The 22,410-nt window shown below is 39.3% G+C and overlaps 1 protein-coding gene across 1 annotated transcript in view; it reads left to right on the plus strand.

Moving 5' to 3' along the window:
• The window catches only part of Root (ciliary rootlet coiled-coil, rootletin), a 461,920-nt gene that overhangs the window by 278,616 nt on the left and 160,894 nt on the right, over nt 1–22,410 (plus strand). The window contains exon 20 of the mRNA XM_067137854.2: nt 16,516–16,701. Within this exon, the coding sequence (XP_066993955.2) occupies nt 16,516–16,701 (186 nt within the window). The remainder of the gene's footprint in view (nt 1–16,515; nt 16,702–22,410) is intronic.

Consider the following 22,410-nt stretch of genomic DNA (forward strand, 5'->3'; position numbering starts at 1 on the left):
GTAATCCAATGCTTCAGCCAGTAGGACTTCGACAATTTTTCTTTAGGCATTGCCGCAAACATACTCCTTTTTCTTCTTTCACTTCACAGTAAATCACAATACGTTCTGAACATAAAGCGTACGCATGCAACAGTTCGCATCGAAAAGGAGGTACAGGGCATATGGGTTGTGCAACATAGTTCGACATTGACTGGTTCTCGCATATGTCTTAGATACTAAGGAGGTTGGAGGGGTTGAAGTCTTCGAGGTCAAATTGTTCCTTGTTTTTCCTGATGGAAATTTCCCTAGAACTATTTCTGGTGACTTCTGATAATTCCCATTTTTGTTCGTGGGGTAAACAGATATTGGGGGGGAAAAAAGAGAAGATAATTCTGTCAAGCACACTAGCTATAACATAATGCACTGGAAGAAAATCGGCTTTTTAAAAAATACAGTCAAAAGTTATCAAATGGGCATTTATACTCCAAATAGGCATAAACCCCTGGAATAGGCATTTATAGGCACAATAAAACCAACGAAATATAGCTAAAAAGACTCAAAAATGGATTTATATCTCAAAAGCCTACGTTTCTGAACACAGGAATAAAATAGGCAAATTCCCATCTCTAATAATAAGTAATGTCATTCTAATATAAACCGTGCTGACCTTATTCTTTTCCAGAACATTGTGCCTTTCCAACATCATCATCATCATCATCATCATCATCATCATTGTCATTTTTAAATTTTTTTTTACATGCGAATGGACCACTAAGGATCACGCTTCAACTTCATTTCTTTCTCTTTGTGCGGAGTTTTCTCTGTGTCCAATACTCCTTCATGCGTTCGCTGGCCTGCTTCCATTGTTCATCTGTCCAGGCTCTTCCGGACTTCCTAGTTCTTCCTGCGGCTTGAACATCTTCCAGATTCTTCAGTGTGTTCCTAAACGTATTCCTTTCTAACAGCTGGTCTTCCAAGATGCTTAACCTTTCCATATCCTTCTTTGTTTCCTTAATCCATGCTGTAGTGGTCTTTTTTCTCCAGAAGTAATCAAATATCTGTTTGGTAAGTCTGTTTGTGTTCATTCTGTATAGATGTCCAAGAAACGCCAATCTCCTTTTCTTCATTGTCTCTGAAATTCTTTCCACCTTCTGGTAAACTTCTTTGTTACTCCGAAGTTTCCATTCGCTTTCAGTTTGGACAGCTCCCATAATTTTTCTGAGGATTCTTCTTTCCAGGACCTCTAGCTTCTCCAGCTTGTAGTTCATGGACAGGCATTTTGTTTTGACCACGGCGTTGTAATGTTTTAATTTGGAATTCCAGGACAAGCACTTCTTATTGTAGATGATTTTTGTCAAGCCGTATGCTCTCTCCATTTTTGAGATCCGATCTTCCACTGCAGCTTTTTCTAGTCCATTCTCCTGTATAGTCACACCAAGGTACTTGAACTTCTTGACCCTTTCTATCTGTCCTATCTCTGTTTCCAGGAATTTTGGTCCATCTTTGATGTTCGTCATGCATTTGGTCTTTTCTGCTGAGATCCTAAGTCCTGTTTGGCTGGCGATTCTTTCCAAGAGGTTACTGTAATCTGGATGGTTGTGACCTCTGGACTTTCTGATAGTATAACAAAGTTGTCAGCAAAAGCCAAGCAATTGACTTTAATCCCACCTGATTTTCTCCCTAGACAGATCGGGATTATCCCTTGATGTTAAAGTTCTGAGTTCCATATTCTCACTATATTTTCTAGGACACAGTTGAATAGGAGTGGGGATAGTCCATCCCCTTGCCTCAGGCCTGTCTTGATTCCAAGTGATTGTGAGAGATGCCCGAAGAATTTTACCTTGGAGGTTGTGCCTGTTAGGGTCTCTTTGATTATATTTGCCAGTTTAGTTTTGACTCCAAATTCCCTAATGGTCTTATCCAAAGTCTCTCTGTCCACCGAATCAAAGGCTTTTTTGAAGTCTATAAATGACACCACAATTTTCTTACCACTCAACATTCTGTGGCCGAGTATTGACTTGAGGTTGAATATTTGTTCGATACAGGAGCGGCCTTTCCTAAACCCTGCTTGGTATTCCCCTAGTTGTTGGTCCAGATTCGCTTCTATTCTATTAAGAAGCAGTTTTGAGAGAATTTTATAGGCCCCTATAGTTGTTGACATCCTGTTTGTCCCCTTTCTTATGCAGCGGATGGGTAAGTGCTGTTTTCCATTCTTCTGGGATTTTCTCCCTCTCCCAGATTTCCTTGATGATTTGGTGAAGATCATCTAAGATTTCCGGTTCTGCCCATTTCAACATTTCTGCCGTTATTGAGTCCTCTCCACTTGCCCTGTTGTTTTTGAGGTTTTCAAGAACTTCCTTGACTTCTTCCTTTCTTGGTGGTTCGTCATCTTCTGAGTTCTCTGATATGTCTGGAAATTCTAGTTTGGAGGTTGGGGAAGGACAATTCAAGAGAGTGTGAAAGTATCTGGCTAATATCTCACAATTTTCTTGGTTGTTCAGTCCGATTTTACTCTGTTCATTTCTGAAGCTCAAACTTGGCGCTTGGTATCCTTTGAGTTTTCTCTTGAAGGTCTGATAAAAGTCTCTGGAATTGTTCTTGACAAAGTCAGTCTGGATCTCTTCCAGTTGAGCTCTTTCAAATGATCATTTAGTCCTTCGAAATATCCTGGACGTTTCTTTCCTCTGTTGCCTGAATTGTTCCATGTGTTCCTTTTCTCTGGAGCATTTCCATTTTCTCCATTTCTCGGACCTTTCCCTGAGAGCTTGCTCGCACTCTTCATTCCACCATATTTCTCTTTTCCTCCTAGCCTGTCAGAGTGTTTTCTTTGCGGCTTCATTGATTCCCGTGCATAGTTCTTGCCAATTCCCCTTTCTGCTGGTCCAGATTTCATCCCTGAGGTTTCTAATGATGTCTTCAGTGATGTTTATTTTGTTTGTGTTGTATCACATTATTTTAGGTGGGTCTCTCTTTTGTCCTCTCGGGAGAAAACGGATTTTAACTTTGGAGAGAAAGTGGTCTGAATCGAATTCACTGTTCCTAATCACCTTGACATTCATCACCTCCTTTCAGTTTTTCCTTGTTATCGCTATGTGATCCAATTGGAATTCCCCTAGTTTGGGATTCGGAGATACCCATGTCTTTGATTTTCTCGGGAGTTTCTTGAAGTGTGTTGACATAAGTTTCAACTGAAAAGCTTTACAGAGTCCAATGAGCCTTTCCCCATTCTTGTTTGTCCTCTTATGTGCTGGATATTCCCCTACGATGTCTCTGTACTTTCGTTCCTTCCCAATCTGTGCGTTGAAGTCTCCCAGCAGGATTTTTACGTTGCTCTTGGGTATCCGGGTGATTTCAGTTTCCAGAAGATCCCACAAGTCATCAACTTTCTGTGGGATCTTCTTGATTTCAGTTTCCAGAAGATCCCAGAAATCATCAACTTTCTGTGGGTTCTTCTTGTTGTCTTCGTTGATCGGGGCATAACAGTTGATGAGAGTGTACCTCTTATTCTTGCATTTAATAGTTAGTAGAGACAATCTTTCGGATTTTGATGTGACATTGTTTACTACCTTCTTGTTTATGTAGAAGCAGGTTCCAAGTAGAGGCATATTGGTGGCTGTTCTAATCGCCGGCTTTCCTTTGAATATTCTGTATTGGTTGATGTCTATGATGTTTTCTTCCAGGAATCTTGTCTCTTGTACAGCTAGGATCTGGATTTGATTTTTTTCCAAAAGCTTTTCTAGTTCTTTTTGTTTTCCAACTCTGGTAAGTGAGTTGATGTTTATTGTTCCAATGAAATAGTTCTTCTTGAATTTGAGTTTGGAAGGTGATTCAAGACGCTCTGACTCGTCTTTCTTGCAGATGATGGGACTCCCCAGAATCCTAGGTCCCGTTGCATTGCATAGTGCAATGATGGATTTCTCTGCCGAGCTGCCACCTGGGGTAGTGCTTTCTTTCAGTGACATTTCCATCTTGCGAATGAAGTTGTGATTTGTGCAGGAAGGAATTAGCTTCCAAAGTAAGATCGGATTGTTAGTCCGAAATGATTATTTTTTCGTGGTTTACTCCACTAGGTTCTTCCGCTCTCATTGCCATTGGGAGTTAAGATTTCTCTTCCGCCTTCGAGACCATTGACCGAGCACCTTGCAGCCGCCCCTAACATGGGAGACAAACGCTGCTGATAAATAGTGTACTCATACTATTCCCTGAGTACTGGGCTGCCTCTTCCGCAATCTCCACCGTTCCGAAGTTCAACTTCTCTGCTGTAGATTCTGTTGAGGTCTTCACTCGTAACCCCGAGCTGGGACCCTTACCAGATGATACACACCGGGTCAGTGTGCTCTGGGACTCGCATAGGCAGGGGCGCCACTCCCTGGGTAGGGCTGCCTCCGAAGAGGGTCCCTACATCATTGTCATTATTATTATTATTATTATTATTATTATTATCATCATCATCATCATCATCATCATCATCACCAGTCTACAAAAATCACCGTAAAAATAGGCAAATATCCTTTGAGAAAACGGAGATCATAAATAAATAAATAAATAAATAAATAAATAAATTCTTCATAAATCAATCAAAAATTTAACATAATTCTACAATTTAAATATCTTGGGGAAATCATCACATGCAACTTAATTAATGGTCAATGTATAATAAGAAATTCCTGTCAATAGACACTAAGGTCCAACACTACAAAAACTGTAACTCTCCTGGAAGTCACTTATGCTTGTGAAACCCTGCTCTGAATTAAAAACCAAAGAAGAACTGATCAGCTCCTCAATCCCCAAAGCTGAAAGCAAAATCATCAGAACTTGTATAAATAAAAAGTACCAGGTCAAAGGAGTCTGGAGAATCCTTTCTAATGAAACAGTCTATTGAGAGATTGACCCAATCACCAGCACAGTGAAGAAGAAAAGAATCTTGTATTTCTTTCACATCTTGCGACTGCCAGGAAACCCATTTTTACGATAACTATTGATGATAAATCTTGGAAGGAAGACAGGATGATGTATCCACAAAATTCAGCAAGATCTCAAAGCTGTTGGATTCAAGATAGCAGATGCAGAGAACAAAACTAAAATTAACTTCCTTCTTAAAACTCACAAATTTTCATCAGAAATGACACATAGAAAGGCTATTGATTTCAGATGAATTGAGAAAATTATGATCTGAATGAATAAATAAGTACTGCCTAGTTCGCAAGAACCAAAATGCAATGGACTTCGAGCATTCAAATTAAAATCAAGCAATACTGAGTGATATGGAAGTTTCCTGTGGATAGTACCGAGAAGGGAAAAAAAGGAGAAACATGAAAATACAAGTTGGGATAATCTCCAGAATACCGAACGAGCGAGTTGGCTGTGTGGTTAGGGTTGTGCATCTGTGAGCTTGCATTAAACGCCACTGTCAGCAACCCTGAAGAAGGTTTTCCCTAGTTTCCCATTTTCACACCAGGCAAATGCTATGGCTGTATCTTAATTAAGGCTATGGCTGCTTCCTTCCCACTCTTAGCCCTTTCCTATCCCATAGCACCATAAGACCTATCTATATCAGTGCAACGTAAAGCAAATTATAAAAAAAGGTCTCCTGAATATATTTTAAGCATAATAAGATAATAATGAACAATTACTGGTAGACAAAATATATGAACTTTAAGATTTAAAAGCAATATTTATTCTTGTTATTGCTCAAACCTCTTTTCCTTAAAATTTCTTCTCCATTGACATGATTTTCAGAGAGAGGATTTAACTTCAAATTGTGACAAGTATGCTTGGAGTAGACCTAATGCACGCTTCCACATGTACAGAGGTTTCATTCACTGTTGCAAAGGGCTAATAAGTTTATTCAGGAGTACTACTACTCAAAATCCATGGCCTAAGGACATCAGAGCTCTACGGAGTGTATTTGTGTATAAAATGCTATAAAATGTGTATGTGCAAAGTGTGGCCTAAAACTACATTTAGAGAGGTAGAAGACTCATTATGTACACAAGCTCTGCAAAGTAGACACTGCACCAAATCGTAAATGTATGGGTTTGGTGAACAAGGCACAGTGTTCAGAAAAGGTCAGTCAGGAATTTGCTTCATGTCGCACCAACGCAGATAGATCTTATAACGACAGTGGGATAGGTAAGGGATGGGAGTGTGGGAAGGAAGCGGCTGTGGCCTTAATTAACGAACAACCCCTCAGTATTTGCCTGTTGTGAAAGTGGGAAACCATGGAAAACCATCTTCAGGACTGCCAATAGTGGAATTCGGACCCACTATCTCCAAACCATACTGTGTCATTGCCTTCTGTAGATCTACAAACGATAAACATAACTTGTATTCCTCTTGTAGCATTTTTCAATTGCTTAATGCACACTGAAAATCTAGTTCTGATAGTCCATCTGTGGTCTCAGACCTCACTGGTTTTCATTCAACTTACCCTCCACCATTCATCCACCCTCCTTTCCAAAATGTCTGTGAACACTTTGCAAAGTATACTGATCAACAAAATACCTTGATAGTTGTTGCAATTCTTCCTGTTCTTTTGCTTATAGATAGGTGCAATTACTGCTTTCGTCCAATCAGGAGATACCTTCCCCTCACATTTCATACTAATTCTATTACTTTTCCCTCACAGCAGATTTCACAATTTCAGGTGTAATTTCATCTATTCCTGCTGCTTTATGACAATGTAGTTTATTTATCATCCTTTCCCCTTTCTTGCATGTAATTTCACTACGATCACATTGTATTCTGCTCCCCATGAAGACCATTGTTCAGGACTTCAACAGAAAGATTTCCTTTTATGCTGAGAAGACTTTTACATTTTTTTCTTCCATATGTCCAGTGATGCCCTGGGATTTACAATGATTTCACCTAATTTACCCAAAATGCTATTAATTTCCCTCTTCCCCCATCTCTATGATTCTTTAACACAGTCCAGAAAGGTTTCCCTGCTGCTTGACCAAGCTATTCCAGGTTATTACCAAACTTTTCCATGATTTCTTCTTGCACTCCTCAGTGATTTGTTTCACCCTGTTTCATTCATCTGCGTACAATTCCCTTTCTACACCAGTTCTTGTTTGGAGCCATTTTTGGTATGCCTTCTTTTTACGTGCTGACATGACTTCATTAATCCACCAAGAGGTTTGCTTTTTGCCATCTTTGCACACAGATGTTCCAAGACATTTACTTGCTGTTTCCCTGTATGCCACACATTCTCTTTCTATAACCAGAATCTCCTGACTCCTTATGCTTTGGAACTCTTCAGTAATCATATCCTTGTACTTCTGTCTAATTTCCTCATCCTGGAATTTTTCTACCCTTATCCATATGCAGACAGACTGCAGACAGTTACATATATACATGGATCAAATATTAACTAGGATTTGTTGTATTATTATTTACATATTTTACACCATATTGGAGCACTTAAATCAATACATTTAAGTTAATTTCTTCTTTTTCTTCTCCCAGAACTTTCTCATCCTCTCCGACCTGGAAGCCCTTTGTGTGTCCGATATAATATATTGTTACCGTTCAACTGTTTTTAGTTTGAGACTTATGCCATTGGTTTACTATCACAGTTAAATAATTGTAACATCAATACAAATCAGTTATCAGGTTAGGAAACTATATACGAACAGAATAATTCAAGCTAAATAAACCCTGGTGAATAGAATGCATGTACTCTCAAACATCTTCACACTCATATTGACATACAATTTTGCAGTAATATGAAGTCAAGTACACCTGTAAATATATCAATTAAGTTACTAATTAAACCTCCTTTGAAGTAAAGCATGTTATATAGCTAGGGCCCAGATTTAAAAAAAATGCATATGCACATATGCAATTGCATATTTTGACATATTTTGAGGGTTAGTGCATATTCTAGACGTAACAGCATATTCCGGTACATAATGTGTTAGCGAAGTGATTGGTGAAAGCGTAAGGCAAAAATTCAACAAATTAATAATGCCACGCAAGGTGAAGCAAGTGCCAATGGAAGCCATAGTTAAGCAGGCCATACAAGAAGTACTGAGCAGCAAGGAGACACTTGGCATGCTTGCCAACCTTATCCAGGACCGGGTAACAAAGTCAGTTGTTGATCAATTAAAGGAGACTATTAATTTTAATACGAGTGTAATTGAAGAACTTAGGAGGGCCCTGGAGGAGCGGGACAAAACAATCAGTGATCTAAAAACTGAACTGCAGGATAAAACTGACTGTTTGGAACAATATCAAAGAAGGCAGTGCCTACGTGTGTTCGGTATACCGGAAACTGCGGACGAGAACACTGACAACTTAGTTCTAGACATTGCGAAGGAAATCGGGGTCAGTCTTTCCGTGGATGACATTGATAGGTCTCACAGGGTTGGGAAAATCCAGAACGGGCGTCCGCGACCTATAATTGTCAAGTTTGTATCATACCGTAAGAGAAACGCTATGTTCACGAACAAAAAGAAACTTAAGGGCTCGAATAAAACCATCCGCGAGGACCTTACTCCAGTAAGACTCCGGCTTCTTCAGGACGCAGTCGCAAAATTTACAGTCCAAAACGTATGGTCTAGAGATGGGATCATATATGTAAAACATGGGAACCGAAAAATAGCCATTACTAATCGTTCAGATTTGAACAGTATTCACTAGCCATGAGCAGACTCTCTGCAAAACAAGGACCGCCATAGTTGTTTTAGTTCACTTAAGTTAATTTTCCACATAGTTGTAGTGTTAATTTAGGTAGTATAGTTGTAGTAGGTACTTCTTACCATCAGTTGTCATAACGTTCAAGTTGGCAGCATTAAGCAACCAGAAAACAAATGTCTCTAATTTCAGCCTCCTTTCACCACTGTCCCAGGCAGGTCATTACCCCGTCGTGCCAGCCCCCTCGAAGAATACCGCTAACCGTCTCAAAGACATTCTTGCGCCCTACCCTACTTCTCTACAAATAGCACATGTCAATGCACAGAGCATTGTCCCACATTTCTCAGAATTCCCCGAAATATTTTCAACCTGTAATCTGCATGCTATAATGATTTCAGAATCATCATGGCTGCGTCAGTCTATCCCTTCAGCACTGGTTAAAATGAGTGGATACACTTTAATTAGGAACGATAGAGAAGGAAAGCCTGGAGGCGGAGTCGGAATGTTCATACGTGGCGATTTGAAATACAAGGTAATATTCAAATCGCCAAGTGAATACTCTCACAGGCCGGAGTTCTTGTTCGTAGAAATTGAAATTCGTGGTACGAAGTGTTTACTCGGTGTAGTGTATCGCCCACCGAAGACCGGAAACACAACGGATCTAGAGGAAGTCCTACAGGATTTAATATCCAGGTATGAACACATGGTTTTAATGGGAGATTTTAACACTGATCTGACAAATGCAACTATTGAAACTAGGGGATTAACATGCATGTTCGAATCCATTAATATGACAATTCTGCCCTTACAACCCACACACCATGTTGCAACCTCGCACACACTCCTTGACCTAATCGTTGTAAACAATAAAGACCGTATATTGTCACATGGACAGGTGCCTGTGCCAGGCCTTTCCCGTCATGATATGATTTACGCAGCATACTCTTTGAAGTGTCCAAAATACAAGCCTAAGATAATCACATACAGAGATTTCAAAAATTTGAACGAAGAAGCCCTCGTTGAGGACGCTCTGAGCACACCATGGCACACAGTTCAGTACATAAAGGACATTGACGACAAAGTATCTCATTTTAACGAACTTCTCTTAACTTCATACGACAGACATGCCCCATTATGTACTGCTCGAGTAAAGCGACCATCTAACCCTTGGCTCAATCAAGAAATTCGTGATCAAATGAAAGACAGAGACGTAGCCTATAGCTACTATGTGAAATATCCAACACAGGACAATTTTGAGAAATATAAGAGACTCCGAAATAAAACAACGCAGATGATAAGAAACGCTAAAATACGCTACTCGTACGAAGTTTTAAATACACATAACTCTGCAGCTGTATGGAAAACTCTCCGCGATATGGGTCTAAATAAAACAAAGACAAAGGATAGTAACTGTAATGTACCTTTGGACGATCTGAATAATTATTTTAGCTCAAGAAACGTCCAGACGAACGGAAATACCAAGAGAGCCACTATTGACAAAATATCTTCAAAGAGAAAGCATGGTGGAAAAACATTTTACTTCTCTCATGTGACTCCAGGTGATGTAAAGAGCGCCCTCAATGACATAAAATCAGGGTCTACCGGACACGACGGAATAAACCTGTCCCTTTTAAGAAAAATTCTAGACATCATTCTTCCTACAATAACGCACATTATTAACACCTCTCTTATGACGGGACTCTTTCCTGTGAACTGGAAAAATGCCATCATCAGACCCTTGCCGAAAAATAGTACCCCTATAACCTTTGACGATTACCGGCCTGTTAGTATCCTCCCTGTACTAGGAAAAGTACTGGAAAAACTAGTACACAAACAAATGACAGACTATCTCTTACATCATAACTTACTCGACAGATATCAATCAGGGTTCAGATCGAATTACAGTACCAACACAGCATTGGTAAAAGTAACTAACAACATTCAGCTAGCAATGGATAACGGACAAATGACAATTCTAATTCTTCTCGACCTTACAAAAGCATTTGACTGCGTAGACAAAGACATTTTACTAGCCAAATTAGAAGCGATGAAATTTTCTGATAATGTATTATGCTGGGTACGTTCCTATCTCAGTGGACGTAAACAATGTGTGTCAGTGGGAGACAATATGTCTAGATGGCTAAATACTGAGATGGGGGTAGCACAGGGTGGGGTGTTATCACCGCTTCTGTTCTCCCTATACATGAATGACCTATCAGAACAACTGACGAACTGTAAATATCACTTATATGCTGACGATATCCAATTGTATATTCATACCAAGCCGAATGACATACAAGAAGCAACCATGAAACTAAACGAAGACCTATTTAACATTAATGAATGGACTAGTAGCCACTGCCTGAAGGTAAACCCATTAAAATCGCAATCCATCATAATAGGATCTAAAAACGCGCATGCCAAGTTAGAAAGTATCAATATACCAGTTATCAAGATCAATGAAACACCTATAACACTGAAAGACTCAGTTAAGAACCTTGGAATAATTTTTGATAAGTATTTAAGTTGGTCAGAGCACGTAACAAAAATTTGTCAACGTGTATTCGGCTCATTACACTCACTGCACAAACTGAGGGACTTTCTTCCTGTCAAAACCAGGAAACTGCTCGTTCAAGGACTAATTCTACCAATATTTGATTATGGTGACGTAGTCTATAATAACATAAGTTATTCACTTGGTTCCAAACTTCAACGGGCGCATAATGCCTGCATTCGATTCATTCTAAATGTTCCGCTCCATTCCCACATCAGCCCATTCCTCCATCAGCTGTCCTGGTTAAGATTATAAGATAGACGCAAGCACCATGCTGTTTCTCTTCTGCACAAAATACTGCGAACAGGTAAACCAGACTACCTGAGAATAGATTTCAGCTACCTCTCTCCCTCAGGCAGAACACCCGCAAGGTCATCAACACAATCCCTGTTGTCCATCCCCAATCACCACAGTAGGATATACAACAACTCATTTGTACCGAGGACCATACGTTCCTGGAATTCCCTCCCGGCTGAAATTAGAGACATAAGCAACCTAAAGGTATTCAAAAGAACGTGCTGGAACTTTTATCTACAATCAGAATAATTTACTCCAAGAAGTACCCTCAAATGTTAAATTAAGTCAAATGAATAAAATGTAAATGTAAGATTAATAACATTGACAATTTTTGAGGTATAGTTTTAATAATAGTAAATACTATAAATTCATTTTAAAGTGTTAAAAACAAATTATGATACTTTACATTTTCAGTTAAATTACATTCATGTTAATTTTAAATTATATTAAACTTATTTCTAATTTTAAGTAGTTATAATGTTCTGTTTACACAGGTGTACAATTATATGGTTTGGCATAATAGCAGGCTTTATAGCCTGAGCCCCGCCATGTACAGAAAGACATAAATAAATAAATAAATAAAATAAATGTCTGAATTTAAGGACAATTACAAGAACTACTAAAATAAATCAGTTTTGTACATCCCTAGCTAGTTGCCTATTTTATGTGCATCCCTCACTAGTTGGTATTTTTGACTCTCTGTGTAACGGCACTTTATTTTCACAACTGACAATGGCAACAGATAGCTTAGGTGTGGGTAGGCAGGCTGCACTTCCCTGAATTCCTTTCTCTACCACAGCAGATAATAATCTCAGGGGGTTGGGCACTTGGTCAAGTCATAAGTTTCTTCAGTTCACTAGTTATGTTCCATTTTAATGTCCTGCATCTCATTTTTAAAAGTGTTCGTTTCTAAAAATACCTAAGGAAAAGAGCAGCAGAAGAGATTTACTATATGAGTGGGTGTCGGGTAATAGAGACTATTCAACAGATGGTGTCATCGTGTACTCTCAAGTTTGCTCAAAGGAAGTGAAATGTGAAAAGAAATTTCAGCTTGAACAGCATTCAAAAACAACTGCACATATTAAAGCAAAATAGCACAACACAACAGCTACTTCTTACGCAGGTAAAACCCAAGTCATGTATTCTTAATACATTTTCAAATTATCTTTGTAGGGCTTTCGTATGCAGCAACATTCCATGGAATAAATTAAACAATCTGGTTCTGCGATCATTTCTCGAGAAATACTGTGTAAATAAAAAAATACCAGATGAATCAACTCTTAGGAAAAATTACCTACCTCCGTTATATGAATCTACCCTGGAATTGATCCGTTCTGATTTCGGAAGGAACTGTGTCAGGATATCGGTCGATGAGACAACGGATTCATGTGGCAGTTACATAGCAAATTTCGTGGCTGGTAAAGTACTTGTAAAGTACTAGAGAAAACCAACCATAGCACAATAGCAAAATTTGTAAAGATTTCTGTCCGACTATTGTGGCCATCTGAAATTGAGAATAATTGTTGTAAAGTGCTTGGTACTGCTCACAGATGCAGCTTCGTATATGTTGAAAGCAGCAAAGGCCCTCCAAGTATTTTATCCAAAACTCATACACATAACCTGTTTAGCGCACGGATTATACTGCACTGCAGAATAAATACGCGCACAGTTTGCAGCTGTTAACAATTTAATTGGATGTGGGAAGAAACTGTTTCTAAAAGCACCAGCTTGTGTCCAGTTTTACAAAGATTGTCTACCTGAAGTTCCTTTGCCATCTGAACCTGTCCTGACTAGGTGGGGGACATGGTTAACTGCAGTATCATTTTATCAGGAAAATTTTAATGAAGTGAAAGAAGTTGTTACAAAACCTGAAGATGAGCATATTGCGTGTGTCCGTGATGCAAAAGTTGTGTTTGAAACTGCTACTGTTTATCAAGATGTTAATTTCATTTATGCACATTTTTCTAAACTTCCAAAAGCCATTGAGATCTTAGAATCTTCTGGTACTCCCCTCCATGAATCACTTGATCTCATTGAGAAAGCTGCGTGTTCATTGAATTCCGCTCCAGGCGAAATTAGAGAGAAGATTAAATGCAAGTTAGAAAAGGTGTTGAATTTGAACCCAGGACTGAAGAATATTAATTAGTCAATACTTGAGTGGAACTAGGGTATCCTTGCCAGATGTATGCTCCGAAACGTTGGTGCCCATGTATAAGTACTGTCCAATCACGTTAGATGATGTAGAACGATCATTCTCAGCCTATAAACTCATTTTGACGGACAATAGAGATAGTTTGTCTCCAGAAAACATTGAAAGACTACTAGTTACCTATTGTGATCCTTCTTTTTGCAATAAATGATACCTGTAAATAGGTAAGTGAATAAAATTGCATGTTTTTAAGAGCATATTTCCTTATTTTCCATGCATATATTCTAACTTTTTAGTGCACTTTTGCATGCATATTTTCAGGTTTTTTAGTGCATATAAATCCGGCCCCTATGTATAGCATATGTAGTGTACCAATAAATTGCACGTACCAGCTGAAAGTGTATGTTGAGAGCACGAATTCAAAACAGAGCGTGAACGGAGAATGCTAAAGCACAATACAGAGGGAGAGATTCTAAATACAATAATTTTAAGTTCTTTCCCTAAACTGGAATTATTCAGTGTTGGCAAAATAAATTCATGACACCTCTGTACAGTTTTTGATTGTCGTCTTCCGAGCTGGTTCTCCAGGCGGCGTCTTACCATGGTACCACGGTCCCACGTAGTCTGCCCATAACCATAGTATCATAATCCATCAATGACCACTCCCCACCATAGTACCACGATCCGTCAATGACCGCTCACCACCATAGTACCACGATTCATCGATGACCTGGAAGTTCTGAATGATCTCGTCGCGGGCTCACTTCACTTGTAATTCTACTTAGCATGAGTGTCCACCTTTTAAAAGTCCCCCAAGCACATTCACTTTTATGTTTCAAACACAACTATAATCACTTTATATGTTGGATAGCTGTTTGAACTTAAACACTCACTCTGAGAAAAATTTGGAAATTAAATGAGATGAATTTAGCAGTTTCTTGCCACCTTTAAGAAGAAGATAACTAAGTTTGAATGTCCCTGAATAATTGGTATTTATCACAAAATAAAGAAACTGTGAAAGAGTTTATCTGTCACTCAAACACTGCAAAACACACAAGAGTTTATTGGAGTTACTAGACATTGCTTTAGGCACAGAAATACAACACAAGTTTGTAGAAATGTTCTTATAATGCTAATAACTGTTCATAAGTCGACAGTCTCTGAACCACTTGTGCTATTCAAAATATTCATACGTAGAATGGGACAGTTATGTCCATCTAGTTTAAATGAGACAAATGTTTTAAGACACTTGGCCATTCACAAATGTTAATCACAGTTCTTTTTATATGGAGTGTAATATGCTGGGTAAATGTTCACTGAATAATGTGAAATATTGAAATATCCTAATGTTTCACTTGAAAGATTTAACATATTCAAGACACCTGTCAGTGCAGATTCTAAGTTTCACTGTTCACCAAGATATTTCAAAGACTCAAAACTTTCTATGTTCTCGTTTATACATGAGGTTTTAAGTTTCACTGTCCATCAAGATAGTTTACAGACTCGGAACTCAATCTGTGTTCTCATTTACACACGGGATTATAAGTTTCGCTGTACTCACAGAATATTGAATTCACTTGAACAGAGTTTCTGGCAGAATTACAACAGCACTTTGAGCAATATCAGTGTTACATGGCGAGCCTGATGGGTCAGAATTCCCAGCGATGAATGCTAAATGCTCTAGCCTGACAGCCCTCTTTTATACGTTTTTCGGCTGTGACGTCATCCGATAGCGTAATTACGTTCTTGTGTAATATCTCCTGTTTACCTGCATAGATTTTTCTGAAACTTGTACACGGAGACGTTTATGTTGCTACATACACAATGACGTACTTCTCTTGTCACTAAGTCAGTTATTATAGAAGATTTTTTTATGGAATTCCCTCAAATGTGTGACGTAACTTGTCCGTAGTCAAGGTCAGTGCTATGAGTTGTCTGGCTGCCGTGGGTTGGAGCAGGCTGCCTATCTACCATACCTCCTGTGAGACTTGTTAGAAACACAAGCTGAGGCGAGTTGAAGCATATTACTTACTCATATCTCGTAATAAAAAACAAGCCAAACCAAACCCCATGGCACTACAGCCCTTGAAGGGCCTTGGCCTATCAAGCGACCGCTGCTCAGCCCGAAGGCCTGCAGATTACAAGGTGTCGTGTGGTCAGCACGACGAATCCTCTCGGCCGTCATTCTTGGCTTTCGAGACCAGGCATATCTCGTAATACTCAAGAAATATCTTATGTACCTGCTAATCCATAGACAATTTAGTGTATACTTATCTTCCTGATCCATGAGAGCACTTCAGGAAATTATCATCTTGTTGTATTTTCCCTTTGAACAATGAACATCACCACACCATCAATCATAGGACATCCATCTTGAAAATAGTAACATCTATCTAGCATAGAATACCGTAGCTGGAATTGAAGAATTTTGAAAACTTGTGTCCACGAAATGTTGACTCATATCAGTTAACACCTGCACTGTGGCTTTCTGTTGGAACTTGGTTATTGTACAAGAAGTCTACCAGTACCTGTTATCCCTATTTATCCCTATACAGTCTGGTATATTTTGTACTGTTTTGCCTTTGTAGATGGTTTTCTTCCTCCTAAAACAGTCACCACTACCAACACTACCACCTCTGCTGAAAGTTTTGAGAAACACTTCAGACCTTTGCAGTCTGGCCCTTCCTCATTTCTTGTACTATAAAAATCTCAACAATGTGATTTTTGATCCCTCTCAGTATTAATAATAATACAAACATTGCACGACATTCTGGAGAGGTGAACATTATTGTCTACCGGCATGTGATCATGTTTCCTCATTGTGTTAATAATGATATATTTTGATCATGCTACTGTAATTAATTCTCTGATCTTTTATAATTTGATGCCCATATTTCAGTGGAGAATAACAATGAGAGTCTTAGAAAGGAGCTTACTGATGTACGACGTCAGCTTGCTGATACCAACTATGAGAAGGAAAAATATAGTGGCTCAAATAAGGAGTTAAGAGACCATGTGAAAAGGATAGAAGGCGAGAAGAGGGAACAAAGCAGGGCCCTTGAGGAAGCCTTTCAGAAGATAGCAGGTAAGTATATGTTACTTTACTATGTTTGATTTAGCTTATACGTTGGTAACCACCATGACAAGAGATTTTTGTTGTGGAGGAATCTGTTAGATGTGGGAAAAACTACCATCTCCTGGCTCTTATTCTGAATCTCTCTTAAATGTTATTGTGTTATTGATTGGACAGGTATCAGACTGATAAGATTTATGCTTCCACGGCCCATAATTGTAGACGTGATAGTAGTAAGCTTTCGACCAAGTGCGATAGCTGCAATCGCTTAAGTGCAGTCAGTATCCAGTATTCGAGAGATAGTGGGTTCGAACCCCACTGTCGGCAGCCCTGAAGATGGTTTTCTTTTCAGTTCGCAGAGAACTTTGCTCCGCATCTTCAGAAGAAAATCTCCTCTGTTCACGAGCAAGACTTCTCTTCTTCTTTCTTTGATTTTGGCCATCTAAGGACCACAGAAAGTAACCCTGTGCATTAAACTTAATCCTTCTTTTCTTAACTTCCAATAGTTCTTCATCCTTTCACTTTGCTGTTTCCTCCTCTCTTGTGTCCAGATGTTATTATTACCTTTCCTCTTTTCCTTCTCCTGGAAACCCTTCAAATTTTGTATCAATCTTCTGAAAGTTGTTCTGCCTTGTATTACATCATCTGTTATTCCAATCGATGTCATATCTTTTTTTACTCCTTGGATCCACTGGTTACCATTCTTGCTCTTGTAAATATGGTTAAACGCTTGTTTTGTCAATCTACTGTTATCCATCCTCATTACGTGACCAAAAAATTTAATTCTCCTCTTTCTGAACGTGTCTAACAGCCTTTCATTTTCTTCATCCTTGTATAGATCTTTATTTCTCCTATGTCTAAACTCTTCTTTCTTCATTTTCATCATCATCATCATCATCATCATCATCATTTCCCAACTCCAGTTTCCCGGGTGTGATGCCTTCGTTTTCAATGGTCCTCATATTTTCCTCAATATTTTTCTTTCTATTTTCTCAATCTCTTCTATTTTACCAGTTTTCATAGAGAACATGCATTCTGTGGCATACAGACTCTCTGGTTTGATTACTGTGTTGTAGTGTTTAATTTTAGTTTACCTTGAGAGATTCTTCTTATTGTAGATATCTTTAGTGAGTTGGTATGCTAGTTCCAGTTTTCTTGCTCTTGATCTGTTTGCTTCCTTATCGAGTCCATTAACCTGAATTATTTCAGCTATGTATTTAAATTCATTCACCTTGTTGATTTTCCTGTACTCTGTTTTTAGCGCTTTGGGTGAATCCCTAATATTTAACATGAATTTAGTCTTCCCAAAAGATATCTTAAGTCCAACTTTTCCTGCTATTTCTTTCAGGACGTTGATTTGCTCTAAAGCAGTCTCTGTACTTCCAGAGAGGATTGCTATATCATCAGCAAAGGCCAAACAGTTTACAAACCCTTTTTTGCTTTGAACCTAGTCTTATCTCGTGATGGAGTCCCCTCTTCTTAAAGTCTTTTTTCCCATACTCTTATTACCTTTTCCAGGATGATAATAATGAATATGTTGTTTGAGTCATCAGTCCATAGACCAGTTTGATGCAGCCATCCATGCCACCCTACCCTGTGCTAACCTTTTCATTTCTACGTAACTATTGCATCCTACATCTCCTCTAATCTGCCTGTCATATTCATACCTTGGTCTACCCCTACCGTTCTTACCAATCAACTTCCTTCTTAACAATCACTTCCTTCAAAAACCAACTGAACAAGTCCTGGGTGTCTTAAGATGTGTCCTACCATTCATCTCTTCTTCTCGTCAAATTTAGCCAAATCGATCTCCTCTCGCCAATTCGATTCAGTATCTCTTCATTCGTGATCCGATCTATCCATCTCACCTTCAGCATTCTTCTGTAACACCACATTTCAAAAGCTTCTATTCTCTTTCTTTCTGAGCTAGTTATCGTCCATGTTTCACTTCCATACAATGCCACGCTCCATACGAAAGTCTTCAAAAACATCTTTCTAATTCCTATATTAATGTTTGAAGTGAGCAAATTTCTTTCTTTAAGAAAGCTCTTCCTTGCTGGTGCTAATCTGTATTTTATATCCTCCTTACTTCTGCCATCGTTAGTTATTTTACTACCCAAGTAAGAATATTCATTTACTTCCTTTAAGACTTCACTTCCTAATTTAGTATTACCTGCATCACCTGCATCACCTGCCTTTGTTCGACTGCACTCCATTAATTTTGTTTTGGACTTATTTATTTTCATCTTGTACTCCTTACCCAAGACTTTGTCCATACCATTCAACAGCTTCTCAAGATCTTCTGCAGTCTCAGATAAAATAACAATATCATCGGCAAATCGCAAGGTTTTGATTTCCTCTCCTTGGATTGTGATTCCCTTTCCAAATTCCTTTTTGATTTCTTTTACTGCCTGTTCTATGTAGACATTGAAAAGGAGGGGCGACAAACTGCAGCCTTGCCCCACTCCTTTCTGGATTGTTGCTTCTTTTTCAAAGTCCTCGATTCTTATTACTGCAGACTGCTTTTTTCTTTTTTCCGGTATCTGATCCCAATCACCTTCAGAATCTTAAATAGCTTGGTCCAATCAACATTATCGAATGCCTTTCATAGATCGATGAATGCCATGTACATGGGCTCATCCTTCTTGATTCGATCCTCTAAGATCAGACGTAAAGTCAGGATTGCTTCACATGTTCCTACATTTCTTCTGAAGCCAAATTGATCTCCTCCCAGCTCAGCTTCAACTTGTTTTTCCATTCTTCTGTAAATAATACGTGTTACAATTTTACAGGCATGAGATACTAAACTGATGGTGCGGTAGTTTTCACACCTGTCAACACTGGCTTTCTTGGGAATAGGTATAACAACATTCTGACGAAAATTGGATGGGACTTCTCCTGTCTCATACATCTTACACACTAAATGGAATAACCTTGTCATGCTGGTTTCTCCTAAGGCAGTCAGTAATTCAAAGGGAATGTCATCAATTCCAGGTGCCTTGTTCCTATTTAGATCGCTCACAGCTCTGTCAAACTCTGACCTCAAAATTGGATCTCCCATTTCATCGGAATCAACAGCCTCTTCTTGTTCCAGAACCAAATTATCTACTTCTTTATCTTGATACAACTGTTGGACATGTTCATGCCATCTTTCTGCTTTGTCTTCTTTCCCCAGAAGTGACTTTCCATCTGAGCTCTTAATATTCATACACCTAGATTTCCTTTCTCCAACGGTTTCCTTGATTTTCCTGTATGCAGCATCTACCTTTCCTAGAACCATACAACCTTCGATATCCTTGCACTTTTCCTTCAGCCATTCTTCCTTAGCTACCTTGGACTTTCTATCCACTTCATTCTTTAATCGCCTGTATTCTTTTCTGCCCTCTTCATTTCTAGCATTCTTGTATTTCCGTCATTCATCAATCAGGTGTAGTATCTCCTGAGTTATCCACTGATTCTTAGTTGATCTTTTCTTCCTTCCTAACATTTCTTCAGCAGACCTACTGACTTCATTTTTCATGACTATCCACTCTTCCTCTATTGTGTTCAGCCTTTTCATTTAGTCCTTGTGCAATATGTTCCTTGAAACACCAAGCTCGATAGCTGCAGTGGCTTAAGTACGGCCGGTATCCAGTATTCGGAAGATAGTAGGTTCGAACCCCACGGTCGGCAGCCCTGAAAATGGTTTTCCGTGGTTTCCCATTTCACACCAGGCAAATGCTGGGGCTGTACCTTAGTTAAGGCCACGGCCGCTTCCTTCCCACTCCTAGCCCTTTCCTGTCCCATCGTCGCCGTAAGACCTATCTGTGTCGGTGCAATGTAAAACAACTAGCAAAAAAAAAGTTCCTTGAAACAATCCCTCACACTCTTTTCTTTCAACTTGTCTAGATCCTATCTTTTTGCATTCTTTCCTTTCTTCAATTTCTTCAGCTTCAGATGGCATTTCATGACCAACAAGTTGTGGTCAGAGTCCACGTCTGCTCTTGGGAAAGGTTTGTAATCCAACACCTGGTTTCTGACTTAATGAAGTCTATTTGATACCTTCCAGTGTCTCCAGGTCTCGTCCACATATACAGCCATCGTTTGTGGTGTTTGAACCAACTATTGGCAAGGACTAAATTATGATCAGTGCAGAATTCAACCAGCCAACTTCCTCTTTCGTTCCTTTGTCCCAATCCGAATTCTCCTACTGTATTACCTTCTTTTCCTTAGCCTACCACTGCATTCCAGTCTCCCATCACAATTAGATTCTTGTCACCTTTTACATATTGTATTACATCTTCTATCACTTCATATATTCTTTCGACTTCCTCATCATCCGCTGAGCTAGTAGTCATATAGACCTGCACTATTGTGGTGGGCATTGGTTTGATGTCTATCTTGACGACAATAATTCTTTCACTATGCTGGTCATAGTAGCTTACCCTGCCCTATTTTCTTATTCATTATTAAACTAACTCCTGCATTTCCCCTGTTTGATTTTGTGTTGATAATTCAGTAGTCGCCTGATCAAAATTCCTGTTCTTCCCGCCAACGTACTTCGCTTATACCAACTACATCACTTTAGTCTATCCATCTCCCTTTTCAAATTCTCTAATCTACCACAACGATTCAAACTTCTAACATTCCATGCTCCGACTCGCAGAATGTCGGTATCCATCTTCCTGATGATTGCCCCCTCTCGTATAATCCCCACCTGGAGATCTAAAGGAGGACTATTTTACCTCCGGAATATTTTACCTGGGAGGAAGCCATCATCAGTACATCATTCATACAGAGTGAGCTGCATAACCTTGGGAGTTAGGTACGGCTCTATTTTCCCATTGCTTTCAGCTGCATAGCAGTATCAACACAGCTAAGCCATCTTGAGTATTATTACAAGGCCATATCAGTCAATCATCTAGACTGCCGCCCTTGCAACTTCCGAAAGGCTGCTACCCCCCCTTTCGATGAACCATTCCTTAGTCTGGTCTCTCAACAGATACCCATCCGACATGGTTGCACCTGCGGCTCGGCTACCTGCATCATTGGAACGCGCGAGCCTCCCCACCACGTCAAGGTCACATGGTTCGCAGGGGAGGATATAATGAATAATAATAATATTAATAATGAATGTTTGAATTTTTTTTTTTTTTTTTTTTTGCTATGGGCTTTACGTCGCACCGACACAGATAGGTCTTATGGCGACGATGGGAGAGGAAAGGCCTAGGAGTTGGAAGGAAGCGGCCGTGGCCTTAATTAAGGTACAGCCCCAGCATTTGCCTGGTGTGAAAATGGGAAACCACGGAAAACCATTTTCAGGGCTGCCGATAGTGGGATTCGAACCTACTATCTCCCGGATGCAAGCTCACAGCCGCGCGCCTCTACGCGCACGGCCAACTCGCCCGGTGAATGTTTGAATTTAAGAATGCTTTAACATTGGTCAATCGTAAGTGGTACTCTCGTTCATCACTGGATGGTTCACTCCGCACCAACCTTCCAAGTGGGAGGTGACGATCCCATCTTAGCTCCAATTAAGATTTTTCTTGTCCCATCATATATGCGTGCGAAGTAAACAGCTAAGTCACCAGGTGAATCAGGGATGAATGTGGTATAAAAAATACCATATTTACGCGAATAATACCCGCATGTTTTTAAAAAAGGTTTGAGGCATGAAATTGGGATGCGGGTTTTATTTGAGTCAATGTTGGCATTATTTTTTCAAAATCAGCCTTCCTAAAG

Source organism: Anabrus simplex, chromosome 1 (genome assembly GCF_040414725.1).
Source record: "Anabrus simplex isolate iqAnaSimp1 chromosome 1, ASM4041472v1, whole genome shotgun sequence".
In the NCBI taxonomy this organism is placed as follows: domain Eukaryota; kingdom Metazoa; phylum Arthropoda; class Insecta; order Orthoptera; family Tettigoniidae; genus Anabrus; species Anabrus simplex.